The 26902-nt window shown below is 37.9% G+C and overlaps 2 protein-coding genes across 2 annotated transcripts in view; both read right to left on the bottom strand.

The window, feature by feature from the left end:
• The window catches only part of LOC140238972 (kinesin-like protein KIF1A), a 167408-nt gene extending 142409 nt beyond the window's left edge, over positions 1–24999 (bottom strand). The window contains exon 1 of the mRNA XM_072318867.1: positions 24596–24999. Within this exon, the coding sequence (XP_072174968.1) occupies positions 24596–24695 (100 nt within the window). The 5' untranslated portion in view covers positions 24696–24999. The remainder of the gene's footprint in view (positions 1–24595) is intronic.
• LOC140238909 (uncharacterized) lies at positions 1379–6808 on the bottom strand. Its single transcript, XM_072318806.1, has 5 exons — positions 6578–6808; positions 5118–5418; positions 4448–4716; positions 3807–4129; positions 1379–3396 (listed from the first exon to the last, which is right to left on the bottom strand). Exons 1-5 carry the CDS (start codon positions 6777–6779, stop codon positions 2401–2403), a joined length of 2091 nt encoding a protein of 696 aa, XP_072174907.1. The 5' UTR covers positions 6780–6808; the 3' UTR covers positions 1379–2400.
• Positions 25000–26902: the final 1903 nt, after the last annotated feature.

A 26902-nucleotide genomic window follows, 5' to 3' on the forward strand; every position in this document is an offset into this window, starting at 1 on the left:
AAAATATACCACAACCTTATCTACATGTATGCACCAAACAAAATTGATCGTGAAGTTTAGTTTGATATATCAGTTACAATCACATGCATCATTCTACGCAACCATACTAAGAGATTGCCCTATGTTTGTTTGTTGTTCAAATCATGATTTAGTATACATTCAAATTACACCAAGGGGATTTTCTACCACTTGGCTAAAAGATCTGCCCCAGCCAAAGGGAAGATATATGTGACCTGCTACAGCAAAACCCAACACTTCAAGGCAAAAATCAAATTTGCATTTTTGACATTACTGGATAAAGTGAAAAATTTCCTTTAAAATGATACCTCATTTATAAGAATTGATGAAAAAATAGCGAAGTTATGGTGGTTTTTCATAATTCATAAAGCGAAAGTTGGTTTCTAGATAATGGCATTTAAAGTTTGACTTGAAATTCAACTTTCACACATAAGTCAAGCATACATTCACTCCATAGCAACGGGCATTTCTAGATAAGCTACTAACTTGAAATTCCACACACCCAATGGACACTCATTTGGCAACTGATTTTGAGAAATTCATAGAATTTCATATATTTTTATTCAAGATATTGATATCCAAAAAACAATAAAAATAAAGGGAGAAACAAAAAAAATGCTTTAAATTTCCAACATCATGCAAATAACTTATAAAATGCAATCCAAACTGTGTGGGCAAAACGATGCATATTTCAAAAGTCAAAAGTCAAATGAATCTTACAAGATCCAAATATAATATAATAACAAAATATGAATCCATACATTCAATAAAAACAATAGAAACAATAAAAACAATAAAAAACATAAAAATTGTGGTAATAATGATAACACAATTTACCTGATACTGATAGTTGCATTTAACACGCAAGCTTCACAAATGTTACTGTATCACCAGGACCTTGTGTGAACTTTCTATGATCAGCACACGTATCAATATGAACGTTCATGTAAAAACAAAAGTAACATACATGTAGTCTCGGTGCAAGGAAATCCGATTATACTATACTATTATACTATAAGAATCTGTCATTGTGAAATACAATGTGTACTTGACTTGTAATATGCAACAATCCTGTGCTTTTTTTCCAGCTACCAAAAAAAAAAAAAAAAAAAAAAACACCTGATAAATGTATAACTTCTAATGTCATTAAAAAGGTATATGAACACAAATGTTACACGTTTAAAGAAGATAATCCTAACAAAACTTTCTCAAGAATGTACGATGCAAGTAGACATAAAAATTGTTAATGATAACACAAGTATCCATAACTGGTAGCTGTAATTAACAAACAAGCTTCACATATTTTGCTGCATTATCATGATCAATACCTTAAATCCTACATGCAAATGTATCAATACGAACATTTATGGAAAATTGGTAGTCTCAGTACATGGAAATATGAATGTACTTTCTATAACCACAAAGCAAATGGTATGAAATATGATGTGCACTTGACATGTAAAAAAATGCAACATTTTTTCCCCCAGCCCTTTCTACACATGACTGTCATATAAGTCCAGTCATCTAAGAAACATATTGTGCAAGTGATGTGTTTAAAGGGGATGGTCACAATAGCAGTTAAGAAGAATGAAGCATGAACACGTACAGACACACAAATTTGTAGATGTCGAAATAAAAAAGAATAGAACGATAATTGACAAGTACCATTTCTTTCTTTATGTTTGTCATGCTACATTACTGAACATCTGATTTTCAACATGTTTCTTTATGGCAATAAAATAATCAAGAGAGTCTTGGTCCTAGAAAGCTCACAATGTATGGCACTATTTGCATGAGAAAGTTCACAATCGAGCATTTGAACACACCAAGTACTGTACATAAACTAAAAAGGCAGAACTGAAAAGTGATGGGAGATGGATAGATTCACTACTCCAGAGAAGGATGGTTTCATGTATTGTGAAATATTCTACATGAATAAAAAAAGGGTATGTCAACAATAATACAATAGCTACATTTAATAATAGAAAACAAAATAAGTTTGTAACGACAAATGTCACTCAGCAGATAATCTTCCACCGAAATGAAGACCTTGCAAGTGCTTCTTGCTCAATGCTATCATTCTTCATTTTGTGAGGATTAAATATCCAGTCTAGTAAAATATAAGAGAAAAAACTGCAAATGAAGCCTCTCAATTCCAAAAGCGAGAAAGAGAAAGAACAAAAAAAAAAAAAAAAAAGATGCTGCAAAAAGAAAAGGCAAGTCTTGGTGGCAATATATCACAAATAGCAGCCTGTACTTCAGCATGTGCAAGCTTGTAAACAAAACTAGTGTACTGCAACATCATGACTACTGAAACAGTTATGTATGAATCAAGTTCCATATCTGACAACACAAGACTTCACTGACATAACCCTCTACCAACTACTCTGGAGCTGGACAGACCACATCCCTCGTCTCTGGACTACAAAACTCTCTGATGTAGTCATACAAGTACTGCTTGCGGCTGGCATCAAGACCACCAGGCTGGATGACAGGGGGGAGTGTGGTAGCAGGAGATGTACGAGCAAGGTCAAACATCTGTTCAGCACTTTCAGCACTTTCCTTGAAGAATATCCTACCACAATTCTCTTCAGAAACTCTGAAGTGGTAGTAGGATTTCACACGAGGAAACCGCCTGAAGTGCCTACCCAGATGGTTGGCCCAGTCGTACACCGGCACGAACACATCTCCTCGCTCATTGCCAACAAGCTGGGCGATGTTGATGCCAGTCGCAGTTGACTCTTCCACAACATCAACGATATCCTGCAGGCAGGAGACTGGTGTCTTCCTGTACTTCTGTTTGAGGAGTCCAAAACACCAGTCGGAGGCAAACTTGGTATGCCCAACAGGGAGAAATGACAGCGACACTGACTTGTGCAGCTCAGCATACACACGCCAGCACAGGTATTGCAGCATGGTATTGTTTTTGTTTTGTCCAGGACAATTGTCAGCATTCAACTGGACGTGCTGCTCTCCGCATCCATAGTTCTCTAGAAAATGGTGTACATAGCTTACAACCACATTGACGCCCTTGCCACAACTCACGCCCTCGTCTGCCAAGTAATTGACCTGTGCTGGCAAGCCTTCTGCTGTGACCCCGAAGATGTGGCACTTCCTCGGAGTCCTAAAGTAGATCGGACCAGGCTGTTGGGGATGAGCTGGAAAGTGCACTTGTTGAGCGAAGTCGAAGGAGTAATGGAAAGTCACCGGCCTGGAGTTGGGTTCGTTTCTTTCAAGCTTGTTGATGTCATGTTCTTTAGAGACCACCTTGGATGCTTTACAGGCAGCACTGTACGCATCCCGCTCTGTCTTAGCCTGCAGAAGATGCAGCTCCTGCTGACGAAGAGCTTCTGACTTTTGCTCCTCTGGAACATTGACCTGCGAAGAAGAAGAAGAAATTCACTAAGAACATTACAATGTGATTACAAATGAAGAGTAGAAAGGATAATTGCATTTCCTGTGTATGTTACAATTATGTACATGTGCAGTGTTATAAACATTTCACTAATTGAGAAGGATTTTTCAATAATTTGTTTCCATTTGAAGATTATGTATACTCTGTTCATGTTAATCTTGTCATTAATATCAAACACATTCATGACAATCAATATTTCTAAACAAAGAAATATCATGTGCAGTGTTATAAACATTTCACTAATTGAGAAGGATTTTTCAATAATTTGTTTCCATTTGAAGATTATGTATACTCTGTTCATGTTAATCTTGTCATTAATATCAAACACATTCATGACAATCAATATTTCTAAACAAAGAAATATAAACTGTACCTGTCTTGTGATAAGACTGTTGTTCTGCTGACAAGTCCAGCAGAGGTCTGTCGCAGGCTTTGCCACCACAACATAGGGGAGGAGGTCATTCCAAAGCTTCCGAAATGTTGAGTATGCAACGGCATGGTCAGGTACCGAGGCCTTGTACAGCCGCCAGAGCTTGGCTTTGGTCACATTGGATGGCAGAAGCTTTACGTCGGAAGACTTGATGCCGGGAATTCTTCCAGGTAGGAGAATGCAGTTTTCTGCTGCATAATTCAAGATGAACTGAACCACACCTTGGACTTGTTCCAGCTTGAGCAGCTTCTTGCCCCGTCTTCCACCTTAAAGACAATAAAAATAAGTAAAAGAACTTAAATTCACATCGTATCTGTCATGCCACATTATTAGAGCATACCTTTCTTTTAATGGTAATGATAATAACACATTCCAATAAAGTAATGATATCTATTTTTCATGCATCTTTTGTTGTTTCATTATGCGTGCTAAAAAATAATCAAATCATAGCATTCTGTAACATTTCTCCTTGACACTCAAAAAAACTAAACTTTTTTCTGCAAGTTCTTATTTATTTTCTAAATTTATTTTTTTCTTTTAAATTTACATGTTAGAAAACATAGACTAGAATTAAAGATCTATACCTGATTTTTTCCGCCGTGGGACCAGACCGTGGGTGTTGTACCAAGCCTTGACATTGGTAAATTTCTCCGGCCCAATCTCCATCAGGTAGAAGAAGGAGTAACGGCAAATCCTTCTGTGCCCGTAGCTAAAGCTTCTCATCCTTGTGTGCCTCCTCTCTTTGTGCTTGGACTTCTTGCCTTGGGTGACTGCACCATCATTTAAAGATGATGAAATGACACCCAGTAGAAGGAGATCTTTCTCGAATTCAGTAAGTTCTTTGATGGAATACCTGGAGCATGGTTAGAAAGACAAATTGCAAAACGACAAAATAAATTTCAACATTCTTTTGTATTACTCTCTTAAAGCTATGGTTATCCATCTTCATTATAATAACCAAAGTATGATAAATAAAGCAATGTTCTGAAAGGCAGATTAAAGATAATGCTAATGTTCTAGCGAGGCAATAGGCCCTACAGTTTTGGCAGTTAGCTCTGGAAGTCAGTATACAAAGCATATTTGTCCATCTTCCTTTCTAAATTGAGTAGATGTCAGAAAAATAGAAACATGATGCATTTATAAAATGGCAAGAATGTCTGAGAAGGTGCACGTACATGTAGTACTGCAAGTCTGCAAGCACACAAAAGTTCAAATTATCATCACTTCAACTCAAGAATAAAAAAAAAAAAATACCTTATGGCATCTTGCTCTGCCTGAGAAAACTGCTCAATGCAGCGTCTTCCATTGAATAGAGTGCAGCTGCATTTGTTCTTCCTCTCCTTCAGTGGCTCAAGGTCGATGTCCGCATCTTTGGCTCGTTCTGTTGCAGCACGTGCCTCCTCTTCGACATCATCAACCTTGTCAGCGCCCCCTTCCTCATCACTGCTTAAGTCCATTGGCTCACCAGCTGACCCATCACTGCTTGATCCCGATGAAAATTCAGGCCTGGATGACGGACCAGCGCCTTCGTCATCAGACTCCTCATCATCAGAATCTGTTCCAAATAATTGAAATAGGAAAGAGAGAGATCAAAAATTAATATCATCAAATCTAATAGCCATATCTGAACTGATCAAATCATAAATAAGTTGTGAATTCACTAGTTGTCAATTATTGCATCCAAAGTTTCTTAATAACTCTAAATGCAAACACATTTTTTAAAATATTGCTTAGCTCTACATAATACAAATACAGTAAATGTAACAATAAAATAAGTGGTATCACTGAACTACATGACAAAACACTAACAAGCAAATGGTAGGTCTTTGAACATCACACTATGTGCAATTCTTTTTGCAAAAATAAGTAACATCTGTTGATATTCCAACCACGCAAATAAAGGTCAAATTGTACAAGTACAATATATTAACTTAGATTTGAATATAACTTAAGGAAATAGACACATTAGAACCACAGTTTTTGTGATTCCCTAACGTTAGAGTAGCAACTAGCAAGTGAAATTTTAATTAGACTCTAGAGTCTACAAAGAAGAGAGATATCGAACAATTTACTAGGCCACCGTTAGGATACAGTACACGCGGATCATTCTAGACATTGGTAATTCTTCCTAACTTCCATACCTTTGAAGGACAATTTGTTTTGTATCCGTACAATTACCGTAACTTTAGTTGTAGAAGCATGCCATGCCCATTTTGGTACGTAAATTTTGGTTAGATCAACTTAACGTTAGATGTCTAACGTTAACTGGCAATTTTAGAGTGGACCGTATTTAGAGCTAACAGTTGTTAACTGGATGATGTGTACCTGTAACGTTAGGCTGTAACTAGAACAGGTCTGCTAGATGGCTCTACCATGTAAATTACTTCTTAATCATGTTAATCACTAGCTTTACAAGATTGTTATACGTTTGAAGTGTTTACAAACTCCTTAACGTTAATGCTTTGTCCAGCTCAGTCTAACTGTTGTTACATAGAACACACGTTGCCGTAACATGTTAGATTCTTAACGTGTTAATTAGCAGGGCCTCGATTCACGAGATCTGTGAAATTTCGCTCGTGTAAACCTCACATGTAATTTAAGTGTTTATGGCTACAGAATCTTATTTCTGTTCGCGTAGTTTAAAGACAAAGTAAATCTACATAGAAACTGTCATTTCAGTGGGCAAACAAACAAACAAACGAACTGAGGCCTACCTGAGTCGGTGGCAGAATCATCGGAAGCTGCGGTGGCAGCAGCTCCTTTCGTCCGAGCGCCGGAGGTTTCGGGAGTTGTGCTCGAAGCAAAGTAGTCCGACAAGACGTCAGCCAAACCCGACATATCCATGCCACATGCAGTCGCTTCATTTACCATAGCAGCGACTGTCTTGTCGCTCAAATCTTGTTTCTTTCGCGACATTTGATGTACAATGTAGTACACAGTCAGAAAAACTCTCAAAATAGTGAAAAGAAAGTCTGAAAGATGACGAACAGGCAACAGTAAAACACGTGCAGGGATCGAAGAGACGAAGGGAGACCAACAGGTAAACAACGATGCATTACGTCATACCTATCGATTGGCGAATGAGATGCCGTGATTTCGAACACGTGGGTAGCAACAGCCTTTTGTTTACGGTGTGATTGACACTTTGACAGAAATAACGTCATCTTCAAGCGAAGTTTTCATTGGTTGCTTGATGTAGGACGGCCCCCATATCTCCTTATTTGGGTCAGGCACGCTTTCCTCGTTTATTTGATACCAAACTCGCCGGGGATGCCCTCAGAAAAACAAACTTCTCGCGGTGAACAAAATGTGATATTTTCGGCGATTTTCTGTAATTTAGCTTCATTGTCTCAACTATTGAAGTGGACCCAATATTGTACTCATCATTTTAAAAATTATCTTAAAATATTTCCTGATCAAGAATCAAATCTATCTTTTGGGAGAACAATCTTGAATGGATGATTAATTCGATCATGTAAAAATCTCAAGTTAGCCCCTTAGGTCGAAATTTGGTCTTCGGACGCCTGTACAGAGAAATGGGATTTGCCGAGAAGCGTCGGGTTTTGCTGTAGCGGGTCACATATATATATATATATATATATATATATATATATATACAGGTGGTATGTGTGCCTAAGATAAGTTGGTGTGTAAGATCATTTCGCAATGTTATGCATATTACACTGTAAGACATCTATGCATATGATGAACATGTGCTACACCACCACCAAAAAAAAAAAAAAAAAAAAAAACACTTTCGAAACATTTCACACATACAGTATGTGCACACCCATACACCAAATTATACATTCTGTGTACATGTATACATGTAAACACACACATTCATAATCATGAATGCACATTGCAGGTACACGCAAGAAAATTATAGGCACATACACCACACAGAAGACATCATACTCTAATAGTACATACAGAAACACAGTCACTACAACACACACACACACACACACACACACACACAGTCTTTACTTGTGAAATGACATTTCATGAGTCAATAATTAACCGTGCCAATTACAGTCCACAAATGACACAAGGGTAATTGCCTACACAAAATTTGTATCGATCTTGTGAGGGAGGTAAAGAAAATGGAGACCCTATTACTAATGTCAACACCTTATGGATTTAAGTTATATGTTTGGACCTATTTTTCATGAATTCGACAAATTCAACAAATTATCAAGTACAAGTACACCTACCACATGATATTTAGAAAAATGCTGTCATACAATTGTAGAGTTCAAAAGTCATCATCATTTTAGATATCTAATATCTGATTCTCACTAAAATCAGTCTCTGAATGTCAAATATGCCCCGATTGCCCTTTTGATTTTCACAGGATTTATTTTGATAGACTTAAAGTTTCACTGATATAAAAAAGGTAAGGCTGAAGATGAGTTTTCTACACGATTTACAAGCAATTACACAAAGCTTCAGATGTGAACATATTTCATGCTCTTTTCATTGCACCAAAGCTTGAATTTGCTATCCCTGTTCACACCTTTCTCTTTCTCTGCTCATCTAAATTAGTATTCTATCACGACTACACTTTGTATAAACTATTCCATCTGTCTCACTCTAATCCATCAACTCCTTGGAAAATTTTGAGGCAGAAATCATCATCTTGTCATAACTGAATTTGTTCTTTTGCATTTAACAGCGTGTCATACATTGGAGAAAGGCTAGATAGAACTGGTTAAATTCATGAAATCTCAACAACAGCAGAAAGAAATTGAAATGAATTTGCCATTACGAGAGGGGCAAGGGAACATTTGCATTTTTTTTGGGGGGGGGGGTGCATGATTTTTTTTAAGGGGAGTGTTCATGAATCATTTGCTGGTACTCCACGTTCCCCACAGTGAATGAGGTTAACGACACCAATGGCCGCCTTTCCGAGAATTCTGACTGCTCGTGAATCATTCTCGATACCCGGTGCTCATCGATCGTGGATTTCTTAATTTCCACCTCAAGCTTTCTATGCTCAGTTTGTGAAAGCCTACAGGTGAAAACTCCTCCCCTACTTGATCTAGCACAGGATTCTTTGGATTTATAAACAGACAGCCATTTGGCTCACAGAATCTGAACTTGATGGCTAAGCTAAAGATTAGGACCCATTCCTCATATCAGTCTCTTGAACCAAAGAAAAAAATCAATCAACTATGGGAAAGATAGAAAATTCATTGTGGAAAAAAAAGTACTAAATCTATAAAATTTTATGCATTTTCTTTCAAAGAGTCATCGGGCAATTTTGTGTAGACCTTGCAAGGGGAATTTAAGTGACACCTATAGAATGCCATATATTATCTTGTTATCGTATCTAACACAAAACTGCGCTATTCCGTCCCTGAATTATATTACTATTAATCACAGTAATTACTTTCATCATTTCTTAGCTCATTTTTAGTTAAAAAACTTTTGACCTGGCTTTGTAGAGCATGTACAGTGTAACTGCAGATTGACAATCTGAGAGTAAATACTATATAAAGAAGGAGAATATCTATTGTCTTCAAATCTCAGACATCTCTGTCAATGAGCACATGTACGCCTTTCTGCGCAGTGCATATTGAACGTAGAGTAACATGAGACGGCAACGTGCATTAGCTCACTTCAGTGGTGAGAGAATCCCATTATAATATGCAGGATTTCTTCTTTGAGGCACAAACACTGTAGAGGCCAGGATGAGATGCAGTGTAAACACAATCTGTATACAGCAGGAGACGGATCTCTGTCCGAAATGAGAAATTTGAGCCACGCGACCAAACGCTGGCACATCCCTTGCACACTAAGTACCTTTCTTCAATCTGGTGACATAACCGTCTTTGCTACCATACTCCCCCTCCTATCGCCCCTCCCCCCCTTCTTGGCTGGTTCATCTAAAAGTCATCCCCATCCTAAAAATGCTAGACAACTGACTAAAATCTCTGATCATCTTCATGAAATGAAGTCATCCATTTTTATTCAATCTCAGTTTTATAACTGGGGAGATTTCTAATAGTGACATTATCCCACGGTATCCTTTCTTTCTGCTTGATCTACCTGCAGTATACCAACCCCTACCAATCCCCTCCCTCTTTATTATTTATGCAATATTGTTTTGTGTATTTCGAGGAGACAGTAGTTATTCCTGACTTCAACAACCATTACGGCACACATACAAACACACACAGACACACTACACCAATTCCTCTATTTATGCATGCACCTGTACATCATAATTATGCTTTACATACACTGTATGAACAAACACAGAATCATACATTTGTAAATACCTACAAATCTACACACATTGCATCCACTCAGACATAATGATGTACAGGGGATATCACTGCCCCCCCCCCCTTTAAGTTCCCCTTCCAGTTCTCTCCCCCATTCACCCCTCCACCCACTCATACAAAATTTTCCCTCTCTCTTTCTGTATCCCAATCTCTCTACCCTAAGAACATTGTCTCAGGCGCTTGGGCACGATCCTAATTATCACCACATCTCCGTAATGCAGCACTGGCGTGTAAACAAACCACTCCACGCCAGACTCGGTGCAGTCCCCGTCAAAAAATCATTACTCACCCGCTATGACGTGTAAGGATAGGGAGACTGGACAAAGAAATTAATGGTTGCCAATGAACACTTTTGAAAATGGCGATGGCCATGCGTCTAAAAGATCTCATCATCACGGATTCTATATCTTAGAAATGGCAAATAAGTTGGTTGCCATGCATACAAAAAGTATCAAATTGTTTACTGGCCCTCAACGCTCCATCGGCTTGCAGCCCCCCCCCCCCCCCCTTCCAGCACACACGTGCCATACATTACAAAATGTTCCATAGCCGTGCAATACATAGGCCCTATAGTTAACAAAACAAATCATGCAAAAAGTAAAACTCATACATGTAACTAGATCTGTTATCTCTATGACATGACACATTCAACTGTAGATGACACAAGTTTGAAGTTGGTAGTCGGAGGACTTTTTGAGTTAACCTCTGCATGACATTTGGGGAGAAATAAATAAGAAAGCGTACAGATACAATAGATGATCTGAGAGGGTGTATACTCGGATCACCTGATGAGAGCTCAAGTTGCAACACTATTTGAAACACTGATTGCGGTGACAATTCAGCAATTCGGGAAAAGATATTCATCCATCCATATGCAATATTTGCTAGTGAAAGGCTGTGTCTTTGCGCAGCAGTTATCATTGCATAGAGTGAGAATTACAGTGTACACTAACTTCACATCATCTACAGATGAATGTTAGTCTCAATTTTATGGGAAAATCAAACAAATTATAGTGATGCTTGGTGCTGCTTGTATGCCTTGAATAATGCATGTGTTGTGTTGGCCCATCAATCTACAGGGTTGAAACTAAACAAATAAAATTTCTCATTTTTAAAGTGTGTTTTCTTTTATTAGTTTGGTTTAAAGTTTCTGTCCTTGGTTGTTTTGTTTTTGTTTTTGTTGCATCGAGTTAAATGAGAAGTCAAATCTATAATTCTTTGAATTAAAAGCTTGTGGTAACACATATTTTGGTTGACTGGATGAAAGCTCCCGTCAATTTTTTTAAATCTCTTTAAAAATTGTCATTAATATATCTGACTATCCTACATCCTAATTGGTTTCTAATTCATACCGCCTCATCAGATGTGGTATAATGTTTGCCCTTCATTAAAAACCCTATTACTTATCTCTCTCGCTCACTCTTTTCTATCCTATATTCCCCTATCTCTATTTTCTATTTCAATTAGATCAGCTTCATTTTGTCACTCGACTTACTAATCTAATTCAACATCATTTCCATATCAGAGCCATTGAGATGTATGCATGTTCTGTGCTGAATATAAAAACAATCAATTCCGAAACAAATCAGTCTGCCCTTGATAAAGCGAGTGAGCTTAATGTGAGGATTATCATCTGTATCTGCATTTCCCTACAAAGAAAATGACCTGATGATTTCAGTAAATTTTGTGGATTCAGAATTCTGGCTCTGATTACAAACACTTGATGGTTTGCAGCTTTTAATATTAGATATCAAAACTTCAAACTTTTTGGATGTCATTTATATTTTCTGCAGTAATATTGATATGGTTACAGGGGCTTTTTATAGTCATTTATTGTTTTTTACAATGCATTAATGATCTTCTGTAAGAAGCCAATATTACCAAACAACCCATAAGAAATGTACTGCCCTCTTGCTTGACAGATAAATATTCAGCATAAATATTCTGCATTTTTGTCCCTTAAAGTGTTCTTGTTATCACTGTGCATTGCTCACACAGAGAAATTAACAATCGCAAACATGAAAGAAGAAGAAAATGCATCTGTTATGGAATTCCTGTCTCCTCTTCAAATCGTTCTGAAATGATTACAGATCACTTTATCGCGACAAGAGATCTGTCTATTAACTAGAGAGAAATATAAAAATGAGATGTTTTAAAAGAGATGGCATTAACATTACACGTATGCCTACAGCATATGTTGCAATGTCTCTTCTGCCCACAGCAGCGAGATTCATTAAATATACATCGTCATTGATTATTAAGGGGCTTTCACTGAGACAGTCTAGCACAGATCAGATGGAGCTGCACGAAAGCTCTACCAAAGCAGATCAAATTAAATACGCCATGCCAGTTTGCATTCGCCACCTAAAAGGACTGAAGATTGAAGGAAACGTATACTGTAAAACGAGGAATGTTCGCATGCATTTTAATTTCGCGAATTTCGCGTGCGCCAAGATTCGCGAAATTAAAATGCACTCGAAAGTTCTTGTCTACACTATATACATTGAATGCCAGTGGCAGTTCGCGAAAATTTCATGCCGCAAAAAGGGCCGTCGGCTCCAATTCGCGAAAAATTCATGCCGCGAATATATCATGTTTTACAGTACCCCGTAGAAAGCTGAGTTGTGAATGATCAGCATTTTTATTTTGAATTGATGTGGAATACATGTGTATACAGTGTATAGAACCCATTCTGTTTACACAATGTGCTTGAAATAAAGTCAATAACATGCCAACATCCTATGTGCTATGCTTGCAGTATGATCTCTTGTAAGAGAAAATGCAAATATCACAGAAAAGAATTAAATGGGATCGCATGTACTGTAAAAGTGGAAATTTTACCGGTGTTGAAATTTTCGCGCATTTCGCGCAACCAGAAACTAGCGCGAAAATAAAAGCACGCAAATATTTTTGCTTGCCATATGTTCCTGTGTGTGATGTCTGATTCCACGGAATAAAAAAAAAAATGCGAAACTCTTCTTACCCGGCCAAGCGTGAAAAATTAGTCGCGCGAAAATATCCACTTTTACAGTACCGGTATTGAATTTTGTCCTCAGGCACAGATGACCTCAAAAATTTAAATAGATATGTATCTCATACAATGTACAACTGCTAAAAATATACATCACTTCTACACCCACCATTAAATTGCAGCAAGAACCAAACCGATAATTTGATGAATTTCAAACCAATTCTGTCAGTATTGATAGTAATGACGACACTGATAATGATATTAAAAAAAAGCAGTATCAAAATGGTAATTATTAGTTCATTTCTTTTATAATTGCCATTACCATTTTCATCATTATCACTGCATAATGATAATGATGACAATGATAGTTAGATACAATTTGTAAGTACTACATTGTACTAATAATGATAATAACTGTAACATGTAATTAGTACTAACAGTGATAATGATAGATCCCTTTTTTTTCAGGGTCATGTTACTTTAACATGTATGTTAGCACTATTCCTTGGAGGGCCCTGCAATTATTAATCATGTAGCATTGATCGGAATATTATGCCCACACCTGGGTCACAGGGGATGTTGTGAGCAAAACACCTTGCCCAAGGCTATAGGTACTGCATGCGCGAATGGAAACCTATGACCTTTTAAGCCTAACACCTGCAAAGAAAATGTACCAGAATGAGTCTCACCATTTTGATGGATCAGAGATACTAATATGAATTGGGGGATAATTCATCTCCCCCTCCCCCCCCCCCAAAAAAAAATAATAATAAATAAATAAATAAATAAATAAATAAATAAATAAATAAATAAATAAATAAATGAATAAATAAATAAATAAATAAATAAATAAATAAATAAATAAATAAATAAATAAATAAATAAATAAATAAATGAATAAATAAAAAAAAATAATAATAATAATGATAATAAGCCCTACCAGTCTGGAAAAAAAAAAATAATGTGGTAAATAAGAGTGAATTCCTCTAAAAATACAACCTATGTATTTGGATGCTAGACATACTTTCTTTCAAATTCACAGGACCTACAATGTACATGTATGTATATCAGTGTAGTGGCAAGGCCACAGTCTTCCTGTTTTTTAAAGACCTCTGAGCAGACTTTAAGCTAAAAAAGCATCCTTGAAAATTTCAGAATTGAAGTGAAACAAGTTGGTTTAATCATTAAAAAAAGACATTAGATACAAGTTGTTGTTTTTATTTCGTATAGTATTTGTTGACTTTTTACTGTTAGTATGCGTCTCTGAAGTATTATTTTACTGGTATGAAATACTGGTATGAGACATGCAGTTTACAAGTCATAGTGCATTCACCCTTACACCAAGACAAGTGCTCCCATGTGCCCTTTTGGTGATTTGATAACACTGTAATAGACATAGAAGCAACTCCTGCATATTACTCATATGTATTTTTGGTCGTTGCTGTTGTTTTACTTGCTAAATGTCCATGATTTCTGTGGTCACCACAAATGTACCTACTGCTTTATAGCTCAGTCATTCTTTTCTCTTGTTCTTTTTTTTTATTTGTTTGTTGTTGTTGTTGTTGTTTTTTTCCACCCTAACTCCAGGGTTGGCACATCAGACTCGGGGAGATTTCTGAAAACTTTGCAGGAGATAGAGATACTTTGTACGTTACACACATTTCAATGGGCAAAACTAATTTCAAAACCAGGGAGTATCTGGTATTCCTTTATCCAGGGCGACTCCTGCAGAATCACGTACACAGACTTGGCACGTCTGTGAAGCCCTTATTGATTCCTATTAATGTCACTCAGGACAGTATATTGTATCCCTGCTAACTGAAAATGCCTGGTTGTCCTATATTGCAACTTCAGCCTCACTTCAAAAGAGCTGTTGAGATTATGGCAGGCTTAGGATGAAATAAATGACACACACACACTAGGAGAAAAAAAAAGTTTGAACACTGTTCTCTCTGAATCAAGGTACACTTTGAAATGATAGTCGCAGAGAATTAAGTCAAATCTAGTATAGGGTCATGCATAGAGCTCCGGAGAGGTTTCAGTGCTTCATTTGTAGCAAAATGAACACTTTTGACCATGTCCTGAAAGTGGTGACAACAATAACTTTTGCAACATGATCAAAAAAAAACAACAACAATAACTCCTTTGTGTGAATGGACCTTCTCAGTTAACTTCTCAAAGATTGTTTTCAAGTTGTTTTGTACAGTCCTACTGTCATGAAGTGCACCATACAAGTTGTATACTCTTGATTTCCAACCACACCACAGCTATGAAACAAAATTAAAAATACAGTCAAAAGAAAGTTGTTATTCATTTGTTTGGGGTTGTTTTTTGACACAAATTACACATTCACACTTGGCTGTTAGTGTGCTATTCAGGTACTCCACGGGGACAATCACAGGTGTATTTTGGCACCCTGCAGGACCAACCCTACAGCTATTATTGTCAAAGTTCTGTAAAGATAATAAACGTATGGCTCAATGCACAAGGCTGCATTTTGGCAATTTTTGCTGATGTTCCTTTTGTTGTTCTTTCAATTTGTTCCATGACGTTCCATTACTGCATGACAGAATATGACAGCTGTGCACTCTAAAATCAGACAAAAGATGATAACTGCAGTACTTGCAATTTGCACTATAGTTTGATAATCAAGTCTGCATACAGTGCGGCTGACAAGTAGGGGAAAAATTTTTTTTTTTAATTTCTGCATGGGGTTGCCATTAAACGTGTACAATACAGGGTACAAATTCATATCATCGACACATCACACGGAGGAAAACTTATTTTATAGCTCTTTGATTTTTGGTCACTAACAATTTTAATTCCTTGTGGAAAAAAAGAAAAACTATTATGATTCAGATATATTAAAATCCAATGTATAGCATCATGTAATCACACAGGTCCTTTGCATTGAAAGGAAATTGAAATTTTCTGTGGTTAGCCTAGCTAATCCTACCTGTTTTGGGGTTTTCCCCACAAACTTGAGCCTTAATACACTAAAATCATATTGGCAACCAACTTTCCGGACAGCAACAATAAAAGATTTGAAACACAGGCAATAACCTAACAGGTATTAGTCAAGAAAATGGGACAAAAGAACCCCAGATATAACTAGCACATCAAGGAGATGGCTTCCAGACAATCAGGAGGAAAGAGAAAGACAAGGAAACTGTGAGAATGTAAAGAGAATAATGCACTTAGTATAATACACTTTTACAAAGAAAACTGAGCCTAGAGCAAAGAAGGTAAAGAATGGAAAAAGGGGGAGAGGGAAGAGTTTGTCAATTCAAACAAGAAATCTGACAAAGATGAAGTGGTAATAATGACTACCACTAGCTCCCCTTGCTCCCTTGCAGACCAGGAGGGACAAGGATTCCAATCAAGAAATCGCCAGGTGTTCTGACGTTGGTCGGGAGATGGTTCGGGTTGCCATGGCAACCGGGAGGTCTCCTCACCAGTGGAGCAAAGTGCACACTATCTATCTTGTGTCTGTCTGAGCACACACAGCTCCCTTCCCTTCCTTAACCATTTTTGGCAAGGGGCGAGTGTGAACTACCCTCCCTCGCTCTATTGCACCCTTCATCTGCGCTTCAAAACACTGATTCTATTTGGGGAACAATTTCCATTTATAGAATAAAAGCAAGCAGACCTACATAGGCATTTTTAAAAAATGGGGACGGTGGAGGGGGCAGGACAAGAAACATGAAGAAGATGTGATCGTTTGATCGCATATTGCACTTTACATCACTTTGATCTGTACATTGGAAAAGTGAATGTTTGTTCAAGACTTTCATACATTTTTTTTAGCTTGCGGGCTATTCACTCTGACAGTGAATAATCACAAAAGTAGAAGACTTGCAAATTAAGAAACCATAAAAAAATAACCAACTGAGCACTGCAAAAGTTAGGGGTCCTCATGGACATGCATTCTTTACACCTGTACTATACAGTGTAGGTGGTCACTACATACTGTATAGTAGTTTTGACTGATATCCCAATGCATTTCTAAATATGTCTAACATGTCTTGAGACCCTGAAAATCCATGGACTTTAGAAACAGCAAACTGCACTGTACATGTGCAGTACAGCGCACATTTTACAGTGTATATCAATCCATATAAACTGTTTAAAATTAAAGCTCCAAGGCCTGTCAATAATGCATGCTTTGACAAGCAAGAGTTTAATACCAATATGCAAGGACATGGCTGAAATGCCACTTCATCAAATGTATTCTGGAGGTCAATCCAATCAGATTGCAAATGGAAATCCATAATTGACCAACCTCTACACTTGATTCAAGAACACTTCTAGACCATAGCTGGGCAAACGTGATTAGCGAAATGTACTGTTTGGGAGCAATGTGATCACTTTAAAAAAACAACAACAAGAAGAAGAAAAACAAATCACTAAATGTATGTCCACAATAACACTTCCACATACTCTAAATGCAACAACAACAACAAAAAAATCTGATATTACTGATATTGCTGTTGGGGTGACAAAACCTCATAGCTCAAAAATGTCAAATGTTCAGGTGAGAAAAGAAAATGGCAGCCAAAGCACTGTAACAAATGGGATCGCCTTTCCTTTCATATTCTGGAGGCTTCATTTTTGGGGTAAGACAGTTCAAACACAGGATTTGAACAGGACATCACTTTTATAACTGATTATCTGACGATAATTTAAAAAAAATAATAATACTAATTTTCATCCAAATTTGAGATGTAAGGTTTTGTCACCCCAACATCGATATGTGAATGTGTACAAGGAGTAAATGTGGATTTTCACACTGGGGTATTAAATAAACATCACATTCACATGACCACATCAATCCCAAATGATATACAGCTGTGGGCCCTATTCATGAATGTCAGATGACATAACTTTCTTTTTTTATCTATTGGCTTTTGCAAAGAATTCCAATTTTACTCATGTGAGTATGAATTTTACTTACAATAACAGACATTACAGGGCTCCACACTAACTTTTTTGTTTGGTGGCCCGATGGGGCCACCAAAATCTTCGATTTCAAATTTTTGGTGGCCCGAGAGAAAAATTTGGTGGCCCGAAAAAAACAATTAAACACATTAAAAGTCAAATAATGAGTCAAATATTTCAATTCTGTCATAGTAAGAATTGGAAGTTGGACATATCTTCTCATAAATAAACCTCAACAAACTCGCAACACTCACTCTCAGGCACTCATTCAGTCCTTTCCATCCATCCTTTTAAGAAATTTAACTGCGCAAAAAGTTTTGAATTTATTTCCATACTTTTCAAAAAATGTTGGTGGCCCCAGGCGGGCCACCAAATTTGTCCTTTCTTGAAATTTGGTGGCCCGACTTTCATTTTTGGTGGCCCGGGCCACCAGGCCACCGTTAGTGTCGAGCCCTGCATTACCTCAGGCTACACTCTACTTCAACCTTTTAATGACCTGCTTTTCATGCTCTGTCCATTGCGCAAGTGAAGGTCTGAGTAACTCCTAGGTTTAACCCTGAATGTGTAGGATTAGGCTGAACAGGGAAAAATTATCATCAAGTACAATATAATTCTGCATGTTTCAACTTTAACACTCCAGACATACCGGTATTATATGTAAAGTCCACTTGAATATATGGAATCAAATTGGACAAATTAAAGAACAAGGCATTAACTATATACAAGTACTACTTCAAACAAACATGACAATCCATGACAGTAGTATAGGCCTACGAATACATAGTGTATATGTTGTAAGATCTCATCAGGAAAAAAATAAATAAATTGAGTACTTGTGAAATACGGTGTTTGTTAATAATAACTTTGTGTCAAATAAATGAAGCTTTGTAACAAGAAATTGAAGTACAAGTTTGAACAGTCTTCAAATTTTCTGCAATATCTGTCTGATGTGACCCCAATTAGTAATAGAAATGTCCCATTGCTCAAGTTTCATTGCACTTCATTAGACATGAATGAATGCATCTTGTCCAATGTGGATGAGTCATCCTGTAGTGCTATTACTGTGAATGGAGCATTTTGTTATCATGTTTGATCTCCTTTCTTTCCTTTTTTCTTTTTTGAACTCTCAAAGTCTCATATATGAGGGCTTGACACCGCTAATCCATAAAGTACATACATTGTAAGTCAAATGCTTTAAAGGGAGCAAGCAAATTTGTATGAACTACATTTGTATTGTTGTACACTTCCACAGCAATCTGCACACGATGGTTCCATGACATTTGCTCCTGCAGCAATTGCTCCCATGAAATATCTCCATGCTAAGCCAGACATAAATTCTACCTACAAACAGGCTCCCTAACAATAATCCTAATCATCACATCAAACTAAACCTAAAACCCTATCACAACCCTATCCCTAAACCCTATAAAGTCCTTGGAGAAAATCAGATCGGAGCAATTGTCGCAGGAGCAAATGTCGTGTCACCTCACAGTACACTTTTAAAGAGACAGGTGTGATATGTGCAAGACTACACTGTCACAAAAGGGGATTGAAAATAAGAGCTGCAGGTCCATGGTAAGAGCAAGGGAAGAGCTCCTTCATCTGAGCTTCTTTCTTCCTTTAAAATAATAACAACAACAGATGGGACAGTGGTAAGGGTGGTGACAGCCATAGAGGACAGCTCCATCTCTCCTCACTCGCTGCCCTGGGGAAATCCTGTCATCAGCCGGACATTATCACAATACACTGTATGATAGCTGCCATTCTTTAGACAGACAGGTGGACTGAAGTGACCACACTGACACTGGTCAGTATCACTCTCCTCCCATCTAGATGTCGTGGTCGGAGATACAACTGTAGCAGGTGTCCATTTTCTTTAAAAAACAAGGTTGAAATTCATCCTCAGTACACCTTAAAAGACATCACAATGATTGAGGCCTACCTATAAGACTTTTGATCTTTTTTTTTTAATCACAAATAGAATTTTTGAATGAAATGTGAAATCAAATCCAATGTTTCCTCACATTTGTAGTGTCCTATAACCACTCCAGTACAGATTTGTACATCTAGCCTGCACTTCTACACTATAGGCCTACTAGATACTACAGTGTACACGCAATTGTTATCATTCTGCCATTACCATTCTAATTATGAATAGTCAAACCCATACAGTTGTTATACAGACCTGTGTATTTTATGCCCCTTACAATTAAAATCACATCCAGCTACACAGTGCGGCTACAACTTGTACCTAAAATTCCAGTTTCACATTTAACATTCACAAGGTGAAAAAAAAAAAAGAAAGGGTTGAAATTTCTGACCCCTGTTGGTCTCACAATCACATCACCTTACATGAGATTACTGTACATATGCTGTTATTTTCGCGTACACATATTTTCGCGAATGACGAGGCCATAGACATTTTCGCGAGATGTTGTTTTCGCGAACTGACGCCAACGCTTACATTAATGCACTATTAACAGAGCGCATGAAGACATTTTCACACGTTGTTGAATTTGTGATCCAACTGTGATTCGCGAAATTTGCGAAAATAAAACCCTCGCGAAAATATCAGCTTATACAGTATCTTTAGCCACAGTTTTTTGCAGAGTCTAGCACTTTCCCAAAGAATTTTGTGCAAACAGAGAAAACCGGGAAACCCTGCAGCTAATGCTACATGGAATTCCTGCCATTGTCAAGCAGCCGAATATTCCTGTCAGTGAGAATTTAAATGACCTGATCCTTGCGACCTTTTAACTTGTGAATCCCTGCAGGCTTTTTAGTTGGGGGGGGGGGGGGGCGACACCCCTCCCTATCCATCTCTTTATTACATATTTGATGGGTGAATGAGGGGTGTGGTGGTTACCCGCTCCCCCTCCCCATCCTATCCCACCCCTTATGGTATTACATTTGCTGTTTAGATGTTGGTTACACAGAGTAGAATGGAGAGACCTCTAGGCCCACAATGATTTGGAAAAGACTGCACAGTACAATAAACTTGAAGATCGTGTACACACTGTTTACCTTTGGGAGCAGTGCATGATTTTAAAAATGTTTGAGATATAAAATTTGATGCATCTGCTTGTATGTATAGGTCAGTTGTAATTACAAAACATCCTACAATATAAATATCTTGTAATAATGCCTAAAATCTAAAGAAATATCAATATTTTTCTCAATAAACCATAACTGTAGACGGATTAGTCTAAAAACACTTTTATTGTAACCATAGTTCACATTATGTATTTAATTCAACAATACTTACCATTGATTATACTGATTAAAACTTTTACATATTGTGTCTATCCCTAACTTACATTTTGGAACAATTCTGAAGCACTAAAGCTGGGCTTTTATTTCATCTGCAAGTGGTAAATAATGCCTTTCAAGAGAAATCCAATGCAGACCAAAGAAATACAAATCACTTTGGAGAAAGGGGGGGGGGTGGGGAAGAGAGGGGTGGGGAGGAGCCATCTTCATATCAAACAATCTCTAGTGTGGATTCTATTTCAATAGCGTCTGTCAAAGATGTGAATTCATATGATAGACGTGACATTTCAAATGGTTGCAACAGACCCGTTAATGCTCAACCTCGACAGCTCAATAAATCGCGATTGCTACTTAGAATGTACAGTTAGTCTTAATCCTAAACCAAACTTCACACCCTGCCCTCTCTGAGTCACTCCGAAGGGTGAGAACGCAGGAACCTCCCACGTCACATAGAGAAACATACACATTTCCTCACTTTGACATGTGGCACGGGGTCATGTGATTCGTCATATGACACCTTTCCTGCCTTTGCGAGAGAAAAGCATGTGACCAACCCAGGTTGGACTTTCATTTCCAGGTACATGCTGGCATTTGTGTGTGGGTCGAGCCTGATGAGATGACTCATCGAATGAAATAAAGTACAGTTTCAAGTCTAGGCAGCACTGGCACAGGCCTACTGGGATAAGATCTACATTGTAGGGAGACCAGCAGATGTCTTGTTAAGTGTGCAGATGTTCATGAATGCTAAACTCTGCCATCTCTAGTGTCATGTGACTTGAACTTTGGCATGCAATGGAAACAACTTTTATTTTGTTCTTCTCTAGCCATTCACAAAATAAGATTTTATTAGGTGAAGAAGAAGAAACAGATACGGTAGAAAAAAAAAGAATAAAAAATAGTAAAAGCTTCCTTATACTTTAAAGATCAACTGAAATAATTCAACTAAGCATTAAAATATTACTCTTCTGGAAACTAAATCAAATACAAAAGTTCTAGTAATGAATTTTACAACCTTTTGCTTTTGTCTTTTAATAGTGGGAGACAATGCATCACAATCACATAATGAGTCCACGCATGCAATGGTTTCCATCATTTAAACCTGCTTTGTCTTTATGACACACCATTGCATTCAGTACCACAGCCATATCCAATTGTTCTCATTGATTCTTTGTATGTGATGGTTTAGAATGTAACCATAATATTGATTTGCAAATGACAATGTTTGTAGAAAAAAGAATAATCACAACAGCCACTGGTAAAGACAAAGAAGGTACCTCAGAGGCAGCTTTTCTTGGCAAGTTAGAGGTTGCCTTAAGGATCTACTCATTGTTGGGGAGGCTTGAATAAAGGGTCACATGATCCACAAGTACTGATCATATGACCAGTCAATCAAGGATATGAAAACTTGACCCCAGTTCAGTCTTTGTTTTGAAAAACAAGAACAAATACAATGGCTGTTGCCAAAACAGACAAATATTCCTTCAAACAGAGCAAACATGATCAATGGTGAATTCAATCTCCACCCCCCTCAAACCCCCCTTCATATCTCCCCCCCCCCATCCCTTCCATCCAAACCAGCCCCCCCCCCCCCCCCAAAAAAAAGGATAATGATGAAAAAAGACGGAGATGGAGATATTGGGCATTTCCAATGACCAACCCTGGCAACCATGCCGAGTATTCAAACATTTATAAAGCTGAATGCCTGAACAAACATGACAACTAGCACAGAAACACACACACACACACACACACACACACACACACATGATGCAAATGAAAGGACAAAAAAAAAAGGAAGTAGAAAAAAAAGGAAAAAAACTCATCACGCTAAAAGACGATGACTCATTTTGCCCAATCGAGCTTTGAAAGACTAGCTTGTGGGACTCGATATTGCTGTCGTAAAATGTACACTCCTACTACTTGCGCGGGATGAATTATGACAAATACCCATTAGCAAAGTAAACGATGTAGGGCTAAACATTTGGATTGACTAGATGCGTTCAGCAGTCACTCATGCTGAAAGAGTTTATTCATGCTGCATCGATTGTCGGAAATTATCCACTTATTAATGAACTACAGTGCTGTACCATGCTCACGAGGCAGATACAGTACATGTAGGTTGATTAGGAGGCATTAGCCCTTTTAGAGGCACAATTGTGCATTTTGTTGTTCTTTGTTCGTGTCATTCATTTGGGCATACACAAAAACACAATCACAGACACGCATGTTAATTCTCATATTAGGAGCTTCAATTTGGGATATAGTTTGCTCAAGGTGACCGGGCATATTCCATTATTTGTTTCTGAGAATTTTTTTTTTTTTTTTTGTTCAGATAAATCGACCAATTACAATTGAAAACCATCAAAAATAAGATTTAAATTCAGTTTAGTAGGTAAAAAAATTATGTTTCATGTAGGGTATAGGTGCATGTATACAACAATAGAGGATGTGTAAAAAATTTGAATAGTTTATGAAAACTATTTGCCTACATACAGGTCCTAAAGATGTAGAACTGACAGGTGTCTGTATCATACACCCCTAAGATACCTCTAAGGTCTTTTATTAAAAGAGGGTACCTTTTCATTTGTTTTAAATACTCTGAATAAACGGACATATATACCCGGTGTGAAATGTATCCCAGTTACTGGAGTGAAATACTACAATATCCCTGATTGAAGCTGTTTACATGTATACACACACAAACACACACACACACACACACACACACACACACACACATACACACACACACAAATGCAATATGGCTGCCACTATAATGCCCCAATCAGTTTAATACATTGACAAGATCTATATTCCAATCTAATCTATTCTTAGAGCAGTATACTTTAACTCTGGCGAACAGAAATAAGAAATAAATCATACCTCACTTAATCTTTGTTATATCTAAAACTAGACATCAAACTCCAGCACTCTTCATCCTCTTGGAAATTCCAATACACACACATGTAACACACACAAACACAAATACACAGAGACAAAGAAAAGCATGCACACATCTAAACACACACACAAACACACAAATACACTCAAACTTTTGAGTAGCAACATACAGCATCACATACACATTCTAAAACTATATCTAGTTATCATCATGATACACAAAATAAAGAAATTTGTTTGCGTAGTGTGACAAACACATGTCACAGCTGTGAGATTCAATGCTGAATTGAATCCAGCCTAGATTGCATTGTATAAAGGATATACAGTTGCACAATCGTGCATATTCAAAATGGACTTACTTGTGGTAGCACCGGTCATACTAATGATACACTCTGCATCCCTCCCCATCTCCCTGCTGTTGAATGGACGCACCCGCACGGCCACTTTAACCGACGACATCTTGATTGTCTACTCAAGTCCAGCCTCCCGAGCTCACAGAAAAAAAAAAAAAGTCTCGCTCAGTCGTCAAAATCCCAAGCAGATAAATCCAGCATGGAATATGTTGCTTGCTAATTTTACACAGTGGTTTTTGCTGTTTTCTATCGCCTCTCCCTATGATACTTGCAGAAAATGATCGTCACCGAGTAGAATTAATATCTAATGAGCTGCCGCCTCCCAATGCCTGTTGCTCTGCTACCATGGAAGAAAAGATGCAGGCGAATTGTGGGTTAGCATCAAGCTGTTCTCTTAGTTCTGAGCACCATGGTTTCGCTACGATTTCCAGTATCTACTCCACAGAGAACAAAATAAAAATCAACAGCATTGGGTGAATCCTCTAATATCTTTCTGCCCTGCTCCTCCGCTCTGCTGAGGGCTTTCTGAAAACACCAGATGGAATGTACAAGAGATTCTACTGCACGGATGTAATGAAATGCACACACGCACACACACACACACATATAGATGCACCGTGACAAATTAAATCTCTACTGTCCGTTGACACACGACGGAAGGCTTTTACTCTGGGCAGGCGTGATTCTGGTGTGTTCCAGCTTTTTAGGTTTCCGTGCAGCCTTGCCGCCTGCCCAGCTCACTATGGCGCTCTTGGATGTAAAATCACGGTGCAGCCGTTTGTCTCCCTCTGTGTTGCTCGCAGCCGACCTTAAAAAAAAAAAAAAAAAACCCTGATGCAACGCTCACTCCATTCGCTGGCTCCCTCACGCTCGAGACGATCTGATTGCCACAGACTGCGCACCGCTGCTAGGGTGGGAGGAGGACAAAATGCAAAGCAACGTACGTCAGCTGTGCAACTCCACCGTCCCTTCTACCTCAATGGTTGCTATGCCAACGGCTAGTTTCTCCAGAATGCATAAATAGAGGAGCGTTTTGGGGGGGAATGCCGAGATGGAGAGAGGCAGGCTGTGTTAAATCAAATCCAATACTATCAATATAGGAGCCGTTTTCGGCTGAAATTCAGCGCTTCTATTTTTTGTGCCGTTGCCGAGGCGAGTGACAGGTGAGGTGCCCCCGCGGATGATTTCCACCCTTTTTTTTTCTAACTTGTTCTTCCGCTCTCAAGCATCAAATTTGACCAATTCTGGCTGGTAAAATGTACTCCCTTCTTCAAAAAGCTACCACAGAGCTCTGACCCCTCTGGTGGGGCAGGTGTGTTCACACAGGGTTTCTCCTTCCTTTACATCATGATAACGGTGCGTTCACACGGGGCAAGAGCATCACTGCACGTGGGTAGGAGATGGCAGCCCACCAACTGGTTTACTCTGCAGGGGAAAGCAAGCACAAGGAAATACATCATTATTTGACATTTCACAAGCATTAACACAAAAAAGCTTTAAAGAAGAAATCCACCCCCGAGATAGATAAACTTTAGAAGAAAGAGAAAAACATTTCTTACAGAATGATTAAAAAGATGACTAAATTTGGATAGAAATAAGGAAGATATGACATTTTGAAATTTCATATTTTTTTGGAAAACATTTCTTGACCAGTCCTTATGAATTTTCAGATCAGTAAGTTGATGATGTCATGCTCTCACAATTTCTTATTTATTGCATATACAGAAATGACAAAAATCTCATTTTAGCTGTATGAACATAAAACTTTTCCTAAAACCAAAAATGTTAGCTGTGATATATCTTGGTTTGGGGACATTACTTGTATCAGCTAAAAATAACAATTTTTCAGATTTCCATATATATATATATATAACAAACATGAAAATTTGTGAGGGTTTGACATCACCACTCATTCATTTGAATATTCATAAAGACTGGTAAAGAAATATTTTTACAAAAATGTAAAATTTCAAAATGTCATATCTTCCTTATTTCTTACCCGATTTTTAGTCATTTTTGTATCATTCTGTAGGGAATAATTTTCTCTTTCTTTTGAAGTTTATTTATTTTTGGGGTGGATTTCTTCTTCAATAGGAGAATGCACGAAGACACAGTCTACACAAGGGAAGTCCATATTAGAAGTAGGAGAGGAGGAGGCATATCCCTCCCTCCGTCTCTCTTCCTTTTCCACTGTGAATAGGGAGCTTTAGATTTTAGATGCGCGGACGTTCAGCGGGAAAAAACATGTTCTAAGCGTGCGCAGTTCGTAAGCGCGCGTCAAGTCGATGTATTTTTAGCTTGCGTCGCCTGCGT

This window comes from Diadema setosum, chromosome 15 (assembly GCF_964275005.1).
Source record: "Diadema setosum chromosome 15, eeDiaSeto1, whole genome shotgun sequence".
NCBI classification, from domain to species: domain Eukaryota; kingdom Metazoa; phylum Echinodermata; class Echinoidea; order Diadematoida; family Diadematidae; genus Diadema; species Diadema setosum.